Source organism: Lichenostomus cassidix, chromosome 3 (genome assembly GCF_008360975.1).
Source record: "Lichenostomus cassidix isolate B80296 chromosome 3, HeHo_3.0, whole genome shotgun sequence".
Classification (NCBI taxonomy): Eukaryota; Metazoa; Chordata; class Aves; order Passeriformes; family Meliphagidae; genus Lichenostomus; species Lichenostomus cassidix.
The window spans coordinates 29942109-29955063 of record NC_139483.1 but is presented as its reverse complement, the minus strand read 5'-3'; the positions used below and the strand labels follow the sequence as shown (position 1 = coordinate 29955063).

Here is a 12955-nt window from a genome sequence, read left to right as displayed (position 1 = left end):
CTAAGGGAAGCACCGCGGGACGGTGGGAAAGCGTCGCGCCATCGTCCCCGCGGGGTCCTGCGGCGCACGCGCGGGCTCCAGTCGCGGCCTGGCCTCGGCCAGGGGCGGCCTCCCCTCCCCGCCCCGTCCCGCCCTGTCCTGTCCCGTCCCGTCCTGTGCGAGCGCCGTCCCCGTCGTCCCCGCCGCCCCGCAGCGATCGCTCTCGCCGGTCCCGGCGGGCGCCATGGCGGTGCGCGGGGTGCCGCGCCTGGCCTGGTGCCTCCGCCGGGTCGGGGCCAGCTGCGACTGGCTCCTGCTGGAGGCCGGCACGCAGGTGAGCTGCGCTGGGCCCCGGGCCCTCGGAGCGGGCGGGTGGGCACGGCCCTCGGGGTAGCGGGAGAGTGGCCCTCGGAGCGCGTTGTTTTGGGGGTCTCGTTGCTTTTACGGTACTTCCCAGGAGGAAAAAGCAGCGCCTCGTCCCGCTTAGGGAGCAGGCGCCGTTCGTGGCCGTTCGCAGGGCCCAGCGCTCCGCTCAGAGCAGCCCGAGCGGCGCCGCTCAGCCCCGCTGACGGCCGAGGAACAGGAGGGCTGGCCCGGGCCCGGGGGTCGCCTTGGCCAAGCCTCCACTTGTTTATGTCTTGGTATGCTTGGTGAAGGACTGGAGGTAATACATCTGGAGCACCTGCAGCTACAGCTCTGATAATTGTGCAGAGAATGCAGTTTGGGATGTTCCTACTTTCATTGCACAGTGGTTGTTATGGGCAGCAGGGAGGCTGACAGCATCCTGGTGCTGCAGGTGTGCCAGGCCACAGAGCACAAACTGCTTTTGCTGGGAATTTAAATCATAATCATAGAGTATTCTGAGTTGAAAGGAACCCATGAGGATCATTGAGTCCAGCTCCAGAATCTGCACAGAACAGCCCCAAGAATCGGACCACATGCTTGAGAGTGTTGTCCAAACACTTCTTGAACCCTGCCAGGCTTGGTTCTGTCACCCCTTCGGTGCTAAAGGACACTGCTGAGGTGTGGGGATGTGCTGTGACTTGCCGGTACTGCTGCGGGCAGCACTGAACTCCAGCAGGAGAGTGGACCCCTCTTTGCTAAATGAACTTGATCAAGGGGGAATTTTGCGACTCGTTCTTCTTGGTCTCACTCATACCGGTCGAGTGTGAGGCCTTGCAGATGTGTATGACTGGGCCCTGAGGATGCCACTGCAGGGACAAGTGCGAAGCTGATTTTACATTTGAATTCCCTTGAAGAGGGGAGTCTTTATCCACTTGAGTCTGTACCTCTTACATATGCAGTCCACGCTGACAGAACACTAATTAATATGTCTGAAACATTTAAGAGGTAGGCACTGACGTGGTTAAGTTTGCTTTTGTCATCTTAGTTTGCATCCTTCCCTTTGGTTATGACTTGGCAGTCTGAGTTCTTGCTCTAAACTCAGGGTGAGACCTACTCAGGTAATGCAGTGCAAAGACCAGTTAAGAGAAGTGTGCAGAGGAGGCAGCAGGGGGAGGGAGAGCAGGGATGTGCTTTAAATGGCAATCTGAAATTAGATGAGATTTAATAAGATGCTGCGGAATGGTACAGTTAAATTATGTCCCTTCTTCCACAAGATACTGTTAGAATCTAATCCAATTATTTAGATCACTTTCACTACTGGTTATGAGCTGCAGGTAACTTAGATTCTGAGCCATAAGATCAACAGTGTGATTTACAAAAGTATCATGTATTTAGGGCAATGTTGAGTGTGCACTTTTTTGATGGCAGTTTTCTAGGCTATTTTTTCCTGTATCTGCTGTTCACAAACAGTTGAACAAATGTAACTAGCAAAGGAAGAGGGTAAGAAGTAATCTCAAGACACGCACACAATAGTGCTGGTTTGAAGAAATGGTGTTAGGTAGTGACTAAGGTGGAACACAGATGGTTTGTGAGTGGCTTTGAGCAGCTTTGCTGCTGAGAAAGATTTCAATGAAACCAAGGCTGTAATGTGCTTCAGAGAAATCAAATTTTCCTCAGTGGGAGAGAAAGATAATACTTCATACTTTGTAAGCTTCCATTTTCTATCTACTCTTGAATTTAAATGAAAAGTAAAATCATATTATGCCAGACTCTTTGGAAATACTGATCTAGAGCTTTGCTGTAGTTAAATTGAAATGACATAAACTGAATTTACCATGTCATTGCCGATTGCAGTTACTAAACTACTTTATTTTTAGGTAACTATAGGCCGCGGATTAGATATCACGTATCAGCTGGTGTCAAAAACCTGTCCCTTGATGATCTCTCGTAAGCACTGTGTCTTCCAGCAGAATGCAGAAGGGCAGTGGACTGTCAAGGATAACAAGGTACAGAGACTGACTGAAGACCTTGTACTCTGAGATTCATTGAAAGGAATCCATTGTTTGGGATCTAGCAATGTATGGGCTGTGATATAGTACGATATAAATGTGATAGAAGGTCCATGGGAATATGTTTTGCTTGTTGTGCACTTCCAGCAGGAAACTTCAGTCTGCTGCAGTTGGGATGCAAACTGTGTTACTTCCTGATGTAGATCCACCTCTTGGTTTAGCATTTTTCAGACCATTGTGGCCTTGCCAAGGGCACTTTGTAGTCTGTGAACCTGTTTTGTGTCACTTTCTTAAAAAAATCCTATGAATTCTGGCATAGGATTTTATCCTTTTAAAAGGATAATGTTCTTGTAGTGCTAATGAAAGGATAAAGTACAACTCTTTATTGTGGTGACACAATTGCTTTAATTATAATCAACTTCAACAAGAATCTGGTGTTAGAAAAACCATGCTTCATGTTGTGTTCAAACAAGTTTCTCCTGAAAGTTCTTCTCAGCTGATTAGAACAAAATGTTGACATCAGAGTCCCCACCTAGGTCTCACTTTGACTTCAACTACCTGTTTTTTATATCATGATCTCTCAATTTTCTTACTGGGTCTGAAAACTGTGAAATGAGTAATTGGCTTTAAAACACACTGGGTAGAACAAAATGTTCAACACATCATGCAGATTTGAACGATGTTCGGGTCAGCAGCAGATTAGTCAGAAAGGATTGGAGTGGCTACTATTAAAATTACACAGCTCCTAAACAAAACTGTCTTGCAGTACATGTATAAACTTGAAAACTTAATATTACTGCATGATAGGAAACTTCTACCATAGATTAACTATTAACACTTCCTCTGTATTATTGGTGTTGACCAGTTGGTCGGCTTGTTTCATTTAATCTCTTTGAGATATGTCAGTTCCTAATGTTTCTGCAGTTCATTGTGAGCACAGATCAGTTTTGCTGGTTTTGAAAAGTATTTCTTAAGCTAATTTTAAAACCCTTTTTGTGCTTTGAACATTATCTCTAGAAGAACATTTTCCTTCTTTAAATTCTCCTTACATTTATGGGAAACATTATTTTGTTTCCTTCAAGGCGTATAACCAATGCTTCATTTTCTTTCCTGTTTTTTTTCCTGGAATTTCAGGTAACATTAATTGTCAAGAATAATTACTGCAGTATTCTATGTCCTTGACAATGATCTATTGTGGAGTCTTTTTATTGGTTAGTTCTTATTTTGGAAGCTTTTGTGCAGTTTTTCCCCCTCAGAGTTCATTCTTTTCCTTCTGCACAAGCACATATGTCAAAATGTTGTTCTTGGTGCTTGTACACAAAATCTGTAAAGCAAGAATAATGTGCAGTAAATAATACAATGCAGTAATTGTAATAAATGGAACACTGAGCCAATAAATTGGATATTGTGAGGTTCATTTAAAGAGGTGGCTTGTTCTGATTGAAACACTGAAGAGGTTTGCTGTGTTTACAGTTGCCAGAAATAACTTGCAGAGGACCCTGTTAACTACATATTAAATTTTGGTGATTCTGTGTTTATTGGCAGAGTCTAAATGGAGTCTGGCTTAACAAACAGCGCCTGGATCCATCAAAAGTCTATCCTATTGCTGAAGGAGACCGTATCCAATTGGGAGTGCCTTTGGAAAACAGAGAGACTGCTGAGTATGAGTATGAAGTAATTAAGGAGGAATGGGAGAAAATTAGACCCTTTTTAGCCCAAAGAAGTGACCTGGGGAAAGCTAAGAGTTCAAGAACTAAACGTAAATTTAGTTTGGAGGAATTAGAGACATCTGGATCAGAAGGCCCTTCGAACTCCAGATGCAAAAGAGACAGAATGTCCTGTGACAATGAACCTTTAGATAAATCATGGGAACGGGTAGAAGAAGCCAAACGGCTAACAGAGAAGATGGATGTCAAACTGCCTTCTCCTGGACCCAGTGAGGAGGATAGTGGACCAGTGCATCGTAGCCCTGTTCACTCCAATAAAGATGTGTCTGTCCCCCAGCAGGACCAGAAAGGCTCCAGTCTGGCAGAGTCATGGACCGGCTTGAAAATGCTGAGAAAATCTCTAGTAGATACAATGAAATTAAAGGTCAAAGTGCAGGAGAAGCAGACTGCAGTTCTGAATGTGAAGCAGAAGCGCAGGAAGTGTGATCAGAAGGAGATCCTGGTGATGGAACAGGAGCTGGAGGAGTTGCAGAACCAACTGTCCATGGAGCAAGAGCATCAGCAGCAGCAGGTGGAAGAGCTGGAGAGGACATTCTGTAAAGAGCAGCAGAAGCTAGAGGTATAATGGTGGTAATAATTTTGGCCTGGGTCTTCACTTTTATGGAATGCCCCATATAAGGCATTGATCCAAAAAACCTGTTGAAATATAAAGTAACATAAATAGTGTTTGTGTGAATTACCCCTGCAAAAATTTTCATGGAAGTATTTATCTTAGTATGTAACACAGTGCATGCACCAAAAGAAAATGCAGAGACAGAAGAGATTTGGTTGCATGGGGAATTTGGAAAAAGGTGCAAGAAAAAGCATTTCAGTAGGTAAAGAAGCATATTTTTAAATAGAAAATTAAGTCTTTGCCTGATTTCTCATGGTTATGGAGAAGAGAAGCGTTGCGGATATTGCCAACAGAATTAAAGTAATAGTAATAACTTCAAGGGTGAATTTCTCTCTGTATATGGCTGAAATAATGCCCAGTTTGCATGACAAATGCACTGTCTTTACAGTCAATGAAATACTGCATGCCTTAATCCCTGGAGGGAGGGAGATTCTTTTCCTACTTTCAAAAAACTCTTTTAGCAATCTGGAAGTACCTTTAAGCAGTAAGTGAATGTGCTAAGTAGCTTTTTTGGTGACAGACTGAAATCTGCTCAAACTTGAGACTGCTGAAAATCTGGTTTAAAGAAAGTAAAGATTCATCTTGAAATGAGCTTAATAGTTTATCATGTCCTTCCTTAAAGTCTGCTTCTAAAGACAAGATACCAGCATCAGAAGTACAGAAAGTTTGGAACTGTGTCCTTAGAAACAATGGGAAGTTTACTTGGAGCTTTAAGTATCTCTGACCTCTTTGAATGTGCTCAAAGATAAAGTTGCAGCTTTTAACCTGTTGCTGATCTCTTTGCTTCTATGAACATGCTGGTGCCTTGAGAGCTAGAATAATGTGCAAGTATTTCAAGTATGGAACAGTAAATGATATACCCATTATAACTCTTCACAGAAAATGATAGCTGTAATTTCTGTTGTACACATGTAACACTGGAGTGAAACATCTTGCCATTTGTTGAAAGCCAGTGTTGTTTCTTTGAGCATATCCTCTAAAGCGAGTGGTAGTTTTCTGTCTCTTATGTTCTTCAAGTCTTCTGGTTTTTTTTACCCCATCCAGGGAGAAAAGTGGCAACAAGGGGAAGAGAATCTGAAGGAGCAGCTGGCCCAGGTCCTGCAAGAGGCAAGTGGTTATGAGTCTAGGTTTGGATTAACTGTGTAATTCAGATGTTTAAATCTTTCCAAGTTCTGTGGCCTCTTGGTAGAAGACAAGGACTTTTCCTTAGGTGACTGTAAAACCTAACTGAAATGAAGGAGTAACCTGGGAGAGGCAATGCAAAGTGTGATGGCACTGGAAAAGTCATAAATAACTGGCAGTACTTTCCAATTTCAAGTGAAGGGTAAACTGCCTTAACACCTCAACTCATATATGTTGCTTTTCTAGGAGGAGATTAGGAGAAATCAGTATGCTGAGCCTTATGACTGTGACCATGTATCTTTAATAGGATAGCTTATAATGGCACTCTTATAACTTCTGGAATGGTATTGTTACAGCATCGTGCTTTGATGGAAGAACTGAATCGTAGTAAAAAAGATTTTGAGGAGATAATTCGAGCCAAGAATAAAGAACTGGAAGAAACCAAAGTAAGGAATAACTGTGTTCTTATTTTTATTCATAAGTGAAACATGATATATTGCAGCAGAGGAAATGGTTTGTTTAACATTTGCCTTGACTGCCTGGCCTCCTATAATGCAAAATTTCTATGTTTTGAAGTGGCAGTTGACTCTGGTTTCCAGCACTGGGGGAGGAGGCATCTTGCCCTTTTCATAAGTTAGCATTGAACAGTTGTTACTAGATCTTTCTCAGTCATAAAGCCCAAAGCACCTGAACTGTACATTGCAGAAGAGAAATTTGCAGTGGACCAAAGGGTGTAATGGAAATTTGGACTCATTGGCACCCTTTCTTTAAAAAACAAACAAACAAAAAAACCAAACCAAAACCAACAGGGGAAAAAAAAGACCAACAAGCCAAAAGAGTTTGAAAAGTGAGGTGCTTCATTTTCAGTTAAAGTGCATTCAAGTAAAACTGTAGCGTGACAGCAGTTCTATAAGGGAATGTAGGACTGAAACAACGTGGAATTGGAATAATGAATGAGATAAGCCAGTTTTTCCTGTCCTTGACACAAAGTGATGAATGGAAAATAATTAAGGAGATCCTCATACTTTTGGAAATTATCACATTATCCACCACTGATCATTTGCTTTGCTTTTTTAATGTCATCTTTGGCAATTTGTTGCTGTTTCAACTACAGCTTTAATTAAAATAATTTTTCTGTTTTTGCCTTATCAGCCCAATTTAACTCATACCAAGCAAATAAAAAGATTATTGGGCTGTTAAATGCAAGTAAATGTTTTAAACTTCAATGCTTCCCTTTTTTGACATTTAAGGTGTTTTGTCTGTTGGATGTCTTGCTTTTTATATCAGACATTAAAAAAAACAAACTGTTGATTAAAGCCAAACTTTTGCTAGGAACAGGTTAAAAAAGATTCTGAAAAGATTGATCAGCCAATAGTTCCTTTAGGCTGAAGGGAATTTTGGTAACAGCTGCTGTTCTTGCTTCCAAGTCCTTTGTAGTGAGTGGGAATATTCTCAGTACTGCTGAGACTACAAAGAGGAGAGAGGTTGCAGATCTGGCTATATAATAGATATGCACTCCACTTGACATGTGGAGATTTGCAGTATGATTTTCCTCCCCTGCACACTCACTTCTTGCCAATTGAGTAAACTCTTGTTCGTTCTTGATACAAAGCCATATGTGCTTTTCCACTAGGAGGAGAAAGAAAAGGTGAGAGCCCAAAAAGAAGAGGTGTTGAATCAGATGAATGACGTGCTGGAGAATGAGTTGCAGTGCACAATCTGCTCTGAGCACTTCATTGAGGTATGTTTGAACCTCTGTGGGTTTGCCCGTAAAAAAGAGACTTGAGAAGCTTTACATGGTTCCATTAAAGCAATTTAAGCCTTTTTCTTTACTTCACTTCTTCAACAGTCCCAACAGACCCACACTGAGTTGTTATGGGAAACAGTTGATGTGGAAATCCATTCTGTTTGCCCTGACTCTTCTGGATAGCAAATCCAGCTTTAATGCCTCTACCTGCATAGACACAAGTGCTTAATTCTAAAATGCACATAAGTTTGGAGAACTTGTGGGGATTTTTGAACTGGTACTCTGAGTTGCTGCTGACAGCTGCCTGGGGAAGAATTGTAATGGACCTTGCTTTAAGCTGACTAGAGTTGGACTGTTTGAGATTTAGATATATGGAGATGTTAGTAAAGGAGGGGAGGTACAGTATTCAGTCAAGTCCCGAGCTGTTCATATTGTTCAGATAAACTTTTTCTTTGAGAAATTGGCTTGTTTGCATTTAATTCTACAAGTAATAGGCTGTGCCTGACATACAGACTGTTAGTTTTGTTCATATTTTGCTACAACTTCAGTTTCATTACATTCTTTTTTACTATGGGAAATCTGATGTGTTAGCCTTGTTATAATGGCTTGAGAGCTAGCTGAAATTTTAATTTCTGGTTTCTCAGTATATTAAGATGCTATTCTGCAGTATCTGAGTTTCCCCATAATTTATCCTTTTCAAACTGGGGACACTTGTAATAAAATTAATGCATTTTGTCTGTTTCTGACTTGCTATGACTTACAGTGACTCTATTAACTGACTTATAAAACTGGCCTGACCTCTGACATGAGAGAGTTTGTGTGTGACTCCTGCAAAGGCCCTAAAGGCTTTTGGCTCTCCAGTCCCTTATGCAGAGTGTTCATCTTGTATTTCCCTGTATTCAGTATGTTTTTGCTTGACTGTGCCTGTGTGAGCATGCTGTGACCAGTGTCCCTCTGCTGAATTCCACAGGCTGTCACACTGAACTGTGCTCACAGCTTCTGCTCCTACTGCATCAATGAGTGGACGAAACGTAAAGTGGAGTGCCCCATCTGCAGGCAGGAGATCAAATCAAAGACACGCTCTCTGGTGCTGGATAACTGCATTAACAGGATGGTAGAAAAACTAGATGTGGAAATGAAAGAGCATCGTCTGACCCTTATCAGAGAGCGGAAAGGTGAGAGGTGGGTGGATGTGGCATGACAAGTACAATCTCTTATTCCATCTGTTTTGTACAACTTTCTTTGGCACCTATATACCAGGAAGATGCTCGGAGAATGATGCAGAAACACTAAAAACATAATGATGAGATCTCTTGAGTAACTGGCTTTACTGCACACTAAAATAAAATTAGTACAAAGTTTGGGAAAAGGCTTCAGTATGAATTCCACAGTTTAGCTGGGACAAATTAATTTAACCATGCTAAAGGTTATGCTCTTTCAAAGAGATCACGAAATAAAAGCAAAAATGTATAGAATGGTCCTTGTAAAGTACCAGGCACTTTTGATTAAACTGTGGGGTATGTAACTACACAAACTCAGCAGACCTGACAAGAAACTCTGAATTCTTTTCCATGTGTTAGATTTATGTAGGAATTCTCTGAAAGGGACACTGGACACTTACATATATGTAAGTGTGTGGCTCAACTGACAGTTGCTCTGACATGTTTATTTTTGTGGAATTAAAACCACTGTGGCTTATAGGCATAACATACTGCCTAGTTGTTGCTAAAATAGTGTGCATGATGGAGATGGCTTTAATAAAAATGCCAGTATGGGTTATTCCTAATCTGCTTCCTTCTTCTGAATTTGTTTCTAGAGCACTTGACACTGGTATCTAGGTGCTGAAATGTAGATGTCTTTTCCTGCTACTTCTTAAACTTCTGTTGCTGTGTTCCCTTTAGTAATTGTCTTGTTTTTCCTTCATAGAGATGAGTGCATGATCCTTCATTTTGCAACGTGTCAGGCCTTTTAACAAAAGAAAGGTGCTTTTGAAATCTTTCAGATGCTCCATGGTCACATAGAATGACATCACTAAGCAGCACTTTAGTTCAAGCCTGAAATGATAACCCTCTTAGTCTGTTTCCCTCAGGAAATGCTGCATTGCTCAGAGGCTGCCCAGCTCAGCTTCAAGAATTGCTTTCACCTCTGCTGAACCGAGGCAGCCCTTGTGCAATATGTGCATCTGCAGAGTGCCACAGCACTCCCCAGGTGTCTCATCAGGTAGCTAATAGGCACTAGCTGAAGTGGTGCCTTCACTGGAGCCCATTGTGTGCAAAACCAATGGTCTTCATCCTTGTTTGAACAAAAAGCAAATGAGTTCATAGCCTACCTTCAGAAAAAACTACCAGTAGGAAATCATTTAGATTCACCATGACACACTTCAGCTGGAAGGTGAAATGGTTTCTGTACATCTTTTTGTTCAGTGATGGAAATATTTTGATTGAAATGAAGATAACCATGTGTTTATGTAAAATCAATTCCTAAGAGTATACCTGCTGAAAGAAGAATAATGTTGCAAGTGGCACTTGAGAAGCTGTCAGGGCTTCCCAAGAAACCTTTCTAAAAGCCTTAGTAGCAGGGCACCAGAAGAACAGCTTGCAGTCTTAAATAGATGAAGCATTTGATGAGGCTGTAAGTGTCCTGAATAGTCACTACTTGTTTGAGAATCCCTTCCCACATTTTTTCTTTCCCTCTCTTACCTGGCAAGGCACAATTCCACTGCCACTTTTGTGCCTGTGAAGGGATGAAGAATGTCTCCTCCTCATCTGTGTTACCTTAATAGGAAAAGACATATAGAACACTTTAGAACACTTAAGAAAACAAGCAAATAAAGCCTTTGTTCTTTTATGCTGAAAACAGAAAAGAATAAGGCCTGTATCCTGCAGCTTGAAAGATATACTGCAAACTGACAGTGAGAAGCTATAATATAGTTTCAAAGAGAAGTAGTAATTTAGCATTTATGGGTACAGTGGTCACAGCTAACTTCTGTCTCTGTGTGTTTTGAATGCAGAGAAACAGAATGTGATGGTGAAACCAGCCACAGACAATGACAATGGTGTCACTTCTTCCACCTACTCCATCTTGTTGATCAGCAGTTGTGACAGTGAGGACTCTGAGGAGGATTCTTACTATGAAAGCTACTCTGTTATCTGAACACTGTTACAGCAGGCTCATTTGCCTGTGCGTTGCCCAGAACCAACCTAATGGTGTGTGGTTGACTGCTGCTGGAGGAGCAGACTGGACACCTGGAAGGAGAGACTGTGAAGAGGCTGGAGCTGTAAACTAACAGCATTCGGAAGAAGGATCTTGTTTTCCAAATGAATGTACAGAAGCTTGATCTCTGAAAGAAAATTGGGTTTGTGAGAGAACAGGCTGTCATTATGCTGGCTAATTGATACACAAACCCTAAACTTCCACGATAGCTTGTTACCCACTTGGTGTATTGTAATAGTTTGTATTGCATCACTGCCCTTTCCTTAGTGAATGACATGTTTAGATGTGTACATCAGCTTCCCTTATTTCAGGCAGCAGAGGGAATGTCCAAAGTGTTTTGAGAACTTCGCCATCCCCACCAGCAGGTACGAGATAGGCATATCAGGAAAAAGTGCCAGTGTGGGTTTTCCTCTTGAATTTCATACAGCAACTAGAGTTATCCCAGGCATTTGGCACTAAAGGTAATAAAGGATGGGATATGGCTGTTGGCTGCAAATGCATTGTAAGCTGAGCTGCTGGCCATCGGCTTGCTCTGTTTATGTAGCCCATTTTCTATTAGATAGGGATGGAGGAGATTACATCTTCCAGAATTTCTTAGCTAGTGTTCTTTTCATGTTGTGTCTTTGGTGTATTCCCTTTTCAGGCTTTTGCATAAAGGGCTTTAGAACTGGGAAGCAGCACATCCAGAAATTTTAAGCAGTGACTATACAAACATATTATTAGCAGCGAGAGAGGAACCTCTGCCTCTTCAGGTGTGCTGCTCTCAAAATGATTGAAATGTCCTGTTGGCAGTTTAGGAAAGCAGCATCTGTAGACAACCACAAGGCACAGAATGAAGCACTTCATTTTATAATTGAGAAGACATCACTGTTGAGCTGTGGGTTGTACTACCCTCACAGCAAATCACTCATCCCTAAGAGACTGATCAAGTCTTGCCTCATCCTATCATGTGTTTGTCTATGAAGTTCCATTTTCCAGTGACTTATATTTTTGACTTAGCTGTTACATGGAAAGGACTCTTACACTGTGAGAAGAGGTTGGGGAAGCCCTTCTCATCTGTAATATATCTTTGGCTCTTCGTTTGTACTTTTTTGTTTTGTTTAAGAACGAAAATATAAATCCATTTCTTCATTAGTCTTCCTTGGTGCAGCCGCTGAGATTAATGTCTTCTAGTTGTCTTCAGAATTTTTTGGGAGAACAGACTATCTCATTGAATGACTTCATTGTTTGATTGCTGTAAGCAGTGCAACTACTTTAAAGTTATTTGAAAGACTTTTGTATTCAGGAACTGATAAAAGACAGCCCAATCCTTCAAGACTGTGACTTCCCTACTGCTAATTTAATAGCAACAATCATACCTCTTGCCTTCTTCCACGAAGAAGGATCCCATTAAAAAGGTGCATGAATGACAATGCTGTGCTAAGGAAGTAGTGCATTCTGACAGATTCGATCAGTAGGACTTAAAAAGGGGAGGCCTGATCTGTGAGCCAGGCAACTTGCTTAAAATTATAGTGTAAGATTTCTTTTGTGAAGGAGACATTATGTCTTCCATATTCTTCTTTCTCTTTTAATGTTCACCTCCTGTATGTGCTCTTGAAAGTTTCTTTTGTGAATACAGGCTTTCTAGAATGTGCAAGAGAAGAGCATTCCTCAAAATGCTTGGAATAGGCTGATGTGGAACAGGCATTCCTGATGAGGAGGAATAGGAGGAAAATACTCTAGTTACCTAGGACTGCAAATTGTTCTACTCTGTATCTCTTCTATATTGCTGTGCTTTTTTCTCATTTCATTTTGCAAAATACATACTTATTTTCTTATGTTGATGTTTATGCATATTGCAGAGAAGGATAATGCTTCCCCTGGTAACAGAATGGTAATCTTTGTTTTGATTTCTGAGTGCACACTTTCTTCACTAGAACATGAAGAATGTAAGTGGTGTATACCAAATAATTTCCACTCTTAATTGTAGGTCCACAGTGTGTAAATGTCCACAGAAAGAGGTTAAGTATTAATACTGTTCACTTAAAAAAGCTTTTCACAGACAAAAGCAGACCTGTATATCTAGCAGTGTGCTCTCCTTTGCTCTAAGATCTGGATCCTGTCTTCTACTTGGTTGTACTTGGATATGCCCTTGGAGATGTTACGCCCTAAACTGTACCTGTCTTGGGGTGGCATCAAGCGCTTCCAGATTTCAGCTTAC

The 12955-nt window shown here is 41.5% G+C and overlaps 1 protein-coding gene across 3 annotated transcripts in view; it reads left to right on the top strand.

Annotated features, from left to right (window-relative positions):
* The window catches only part of RNF8 (ring finger protein 8), a 43999-nt gene extending 31427 nt beyond the window's left edge, over nt 1-12572 (top strand). The window contains exons 1-8 of one of the 3 annotated variants that reach the window (XM_085055096.1): nt 2-313; nt 2202-2330; nt 3879-4619; nt 5718-5780; nt 6152-6241; nt 7429-7536; nt 8513-8717; nt 10553-12572. In XM_085055096.1, the coding sequence (XP_084911222.1) occupies nt 224-313; nt 2202-2330; nt 3879-4619; nt 5718-5780; nt 6152-6241; nt 7429-7536; nt 8513-8717; nt 10553-10695 (1569 nt within the window). In that variant the 5' untranslated portion in view covers nt 2-223 and the 3' untranslated portion in view covers nt 10696-12572. Of the gene's footprint in view, nt 1; nt 314-1161; nt 1330-2201; nt 2331-3878; nt 4620-5717; nt 5781-6151; nt 6242-7428; nt 7537-8512; nt 8718-10552 lie in introns of those variants that run through there. The other 2 variants (XM_085055098.1, XM_085055097.1) reach the window with 2 other exon arrangements.
* Nucleotides 12573-12955: the final 383 nt, after the last annotated feature.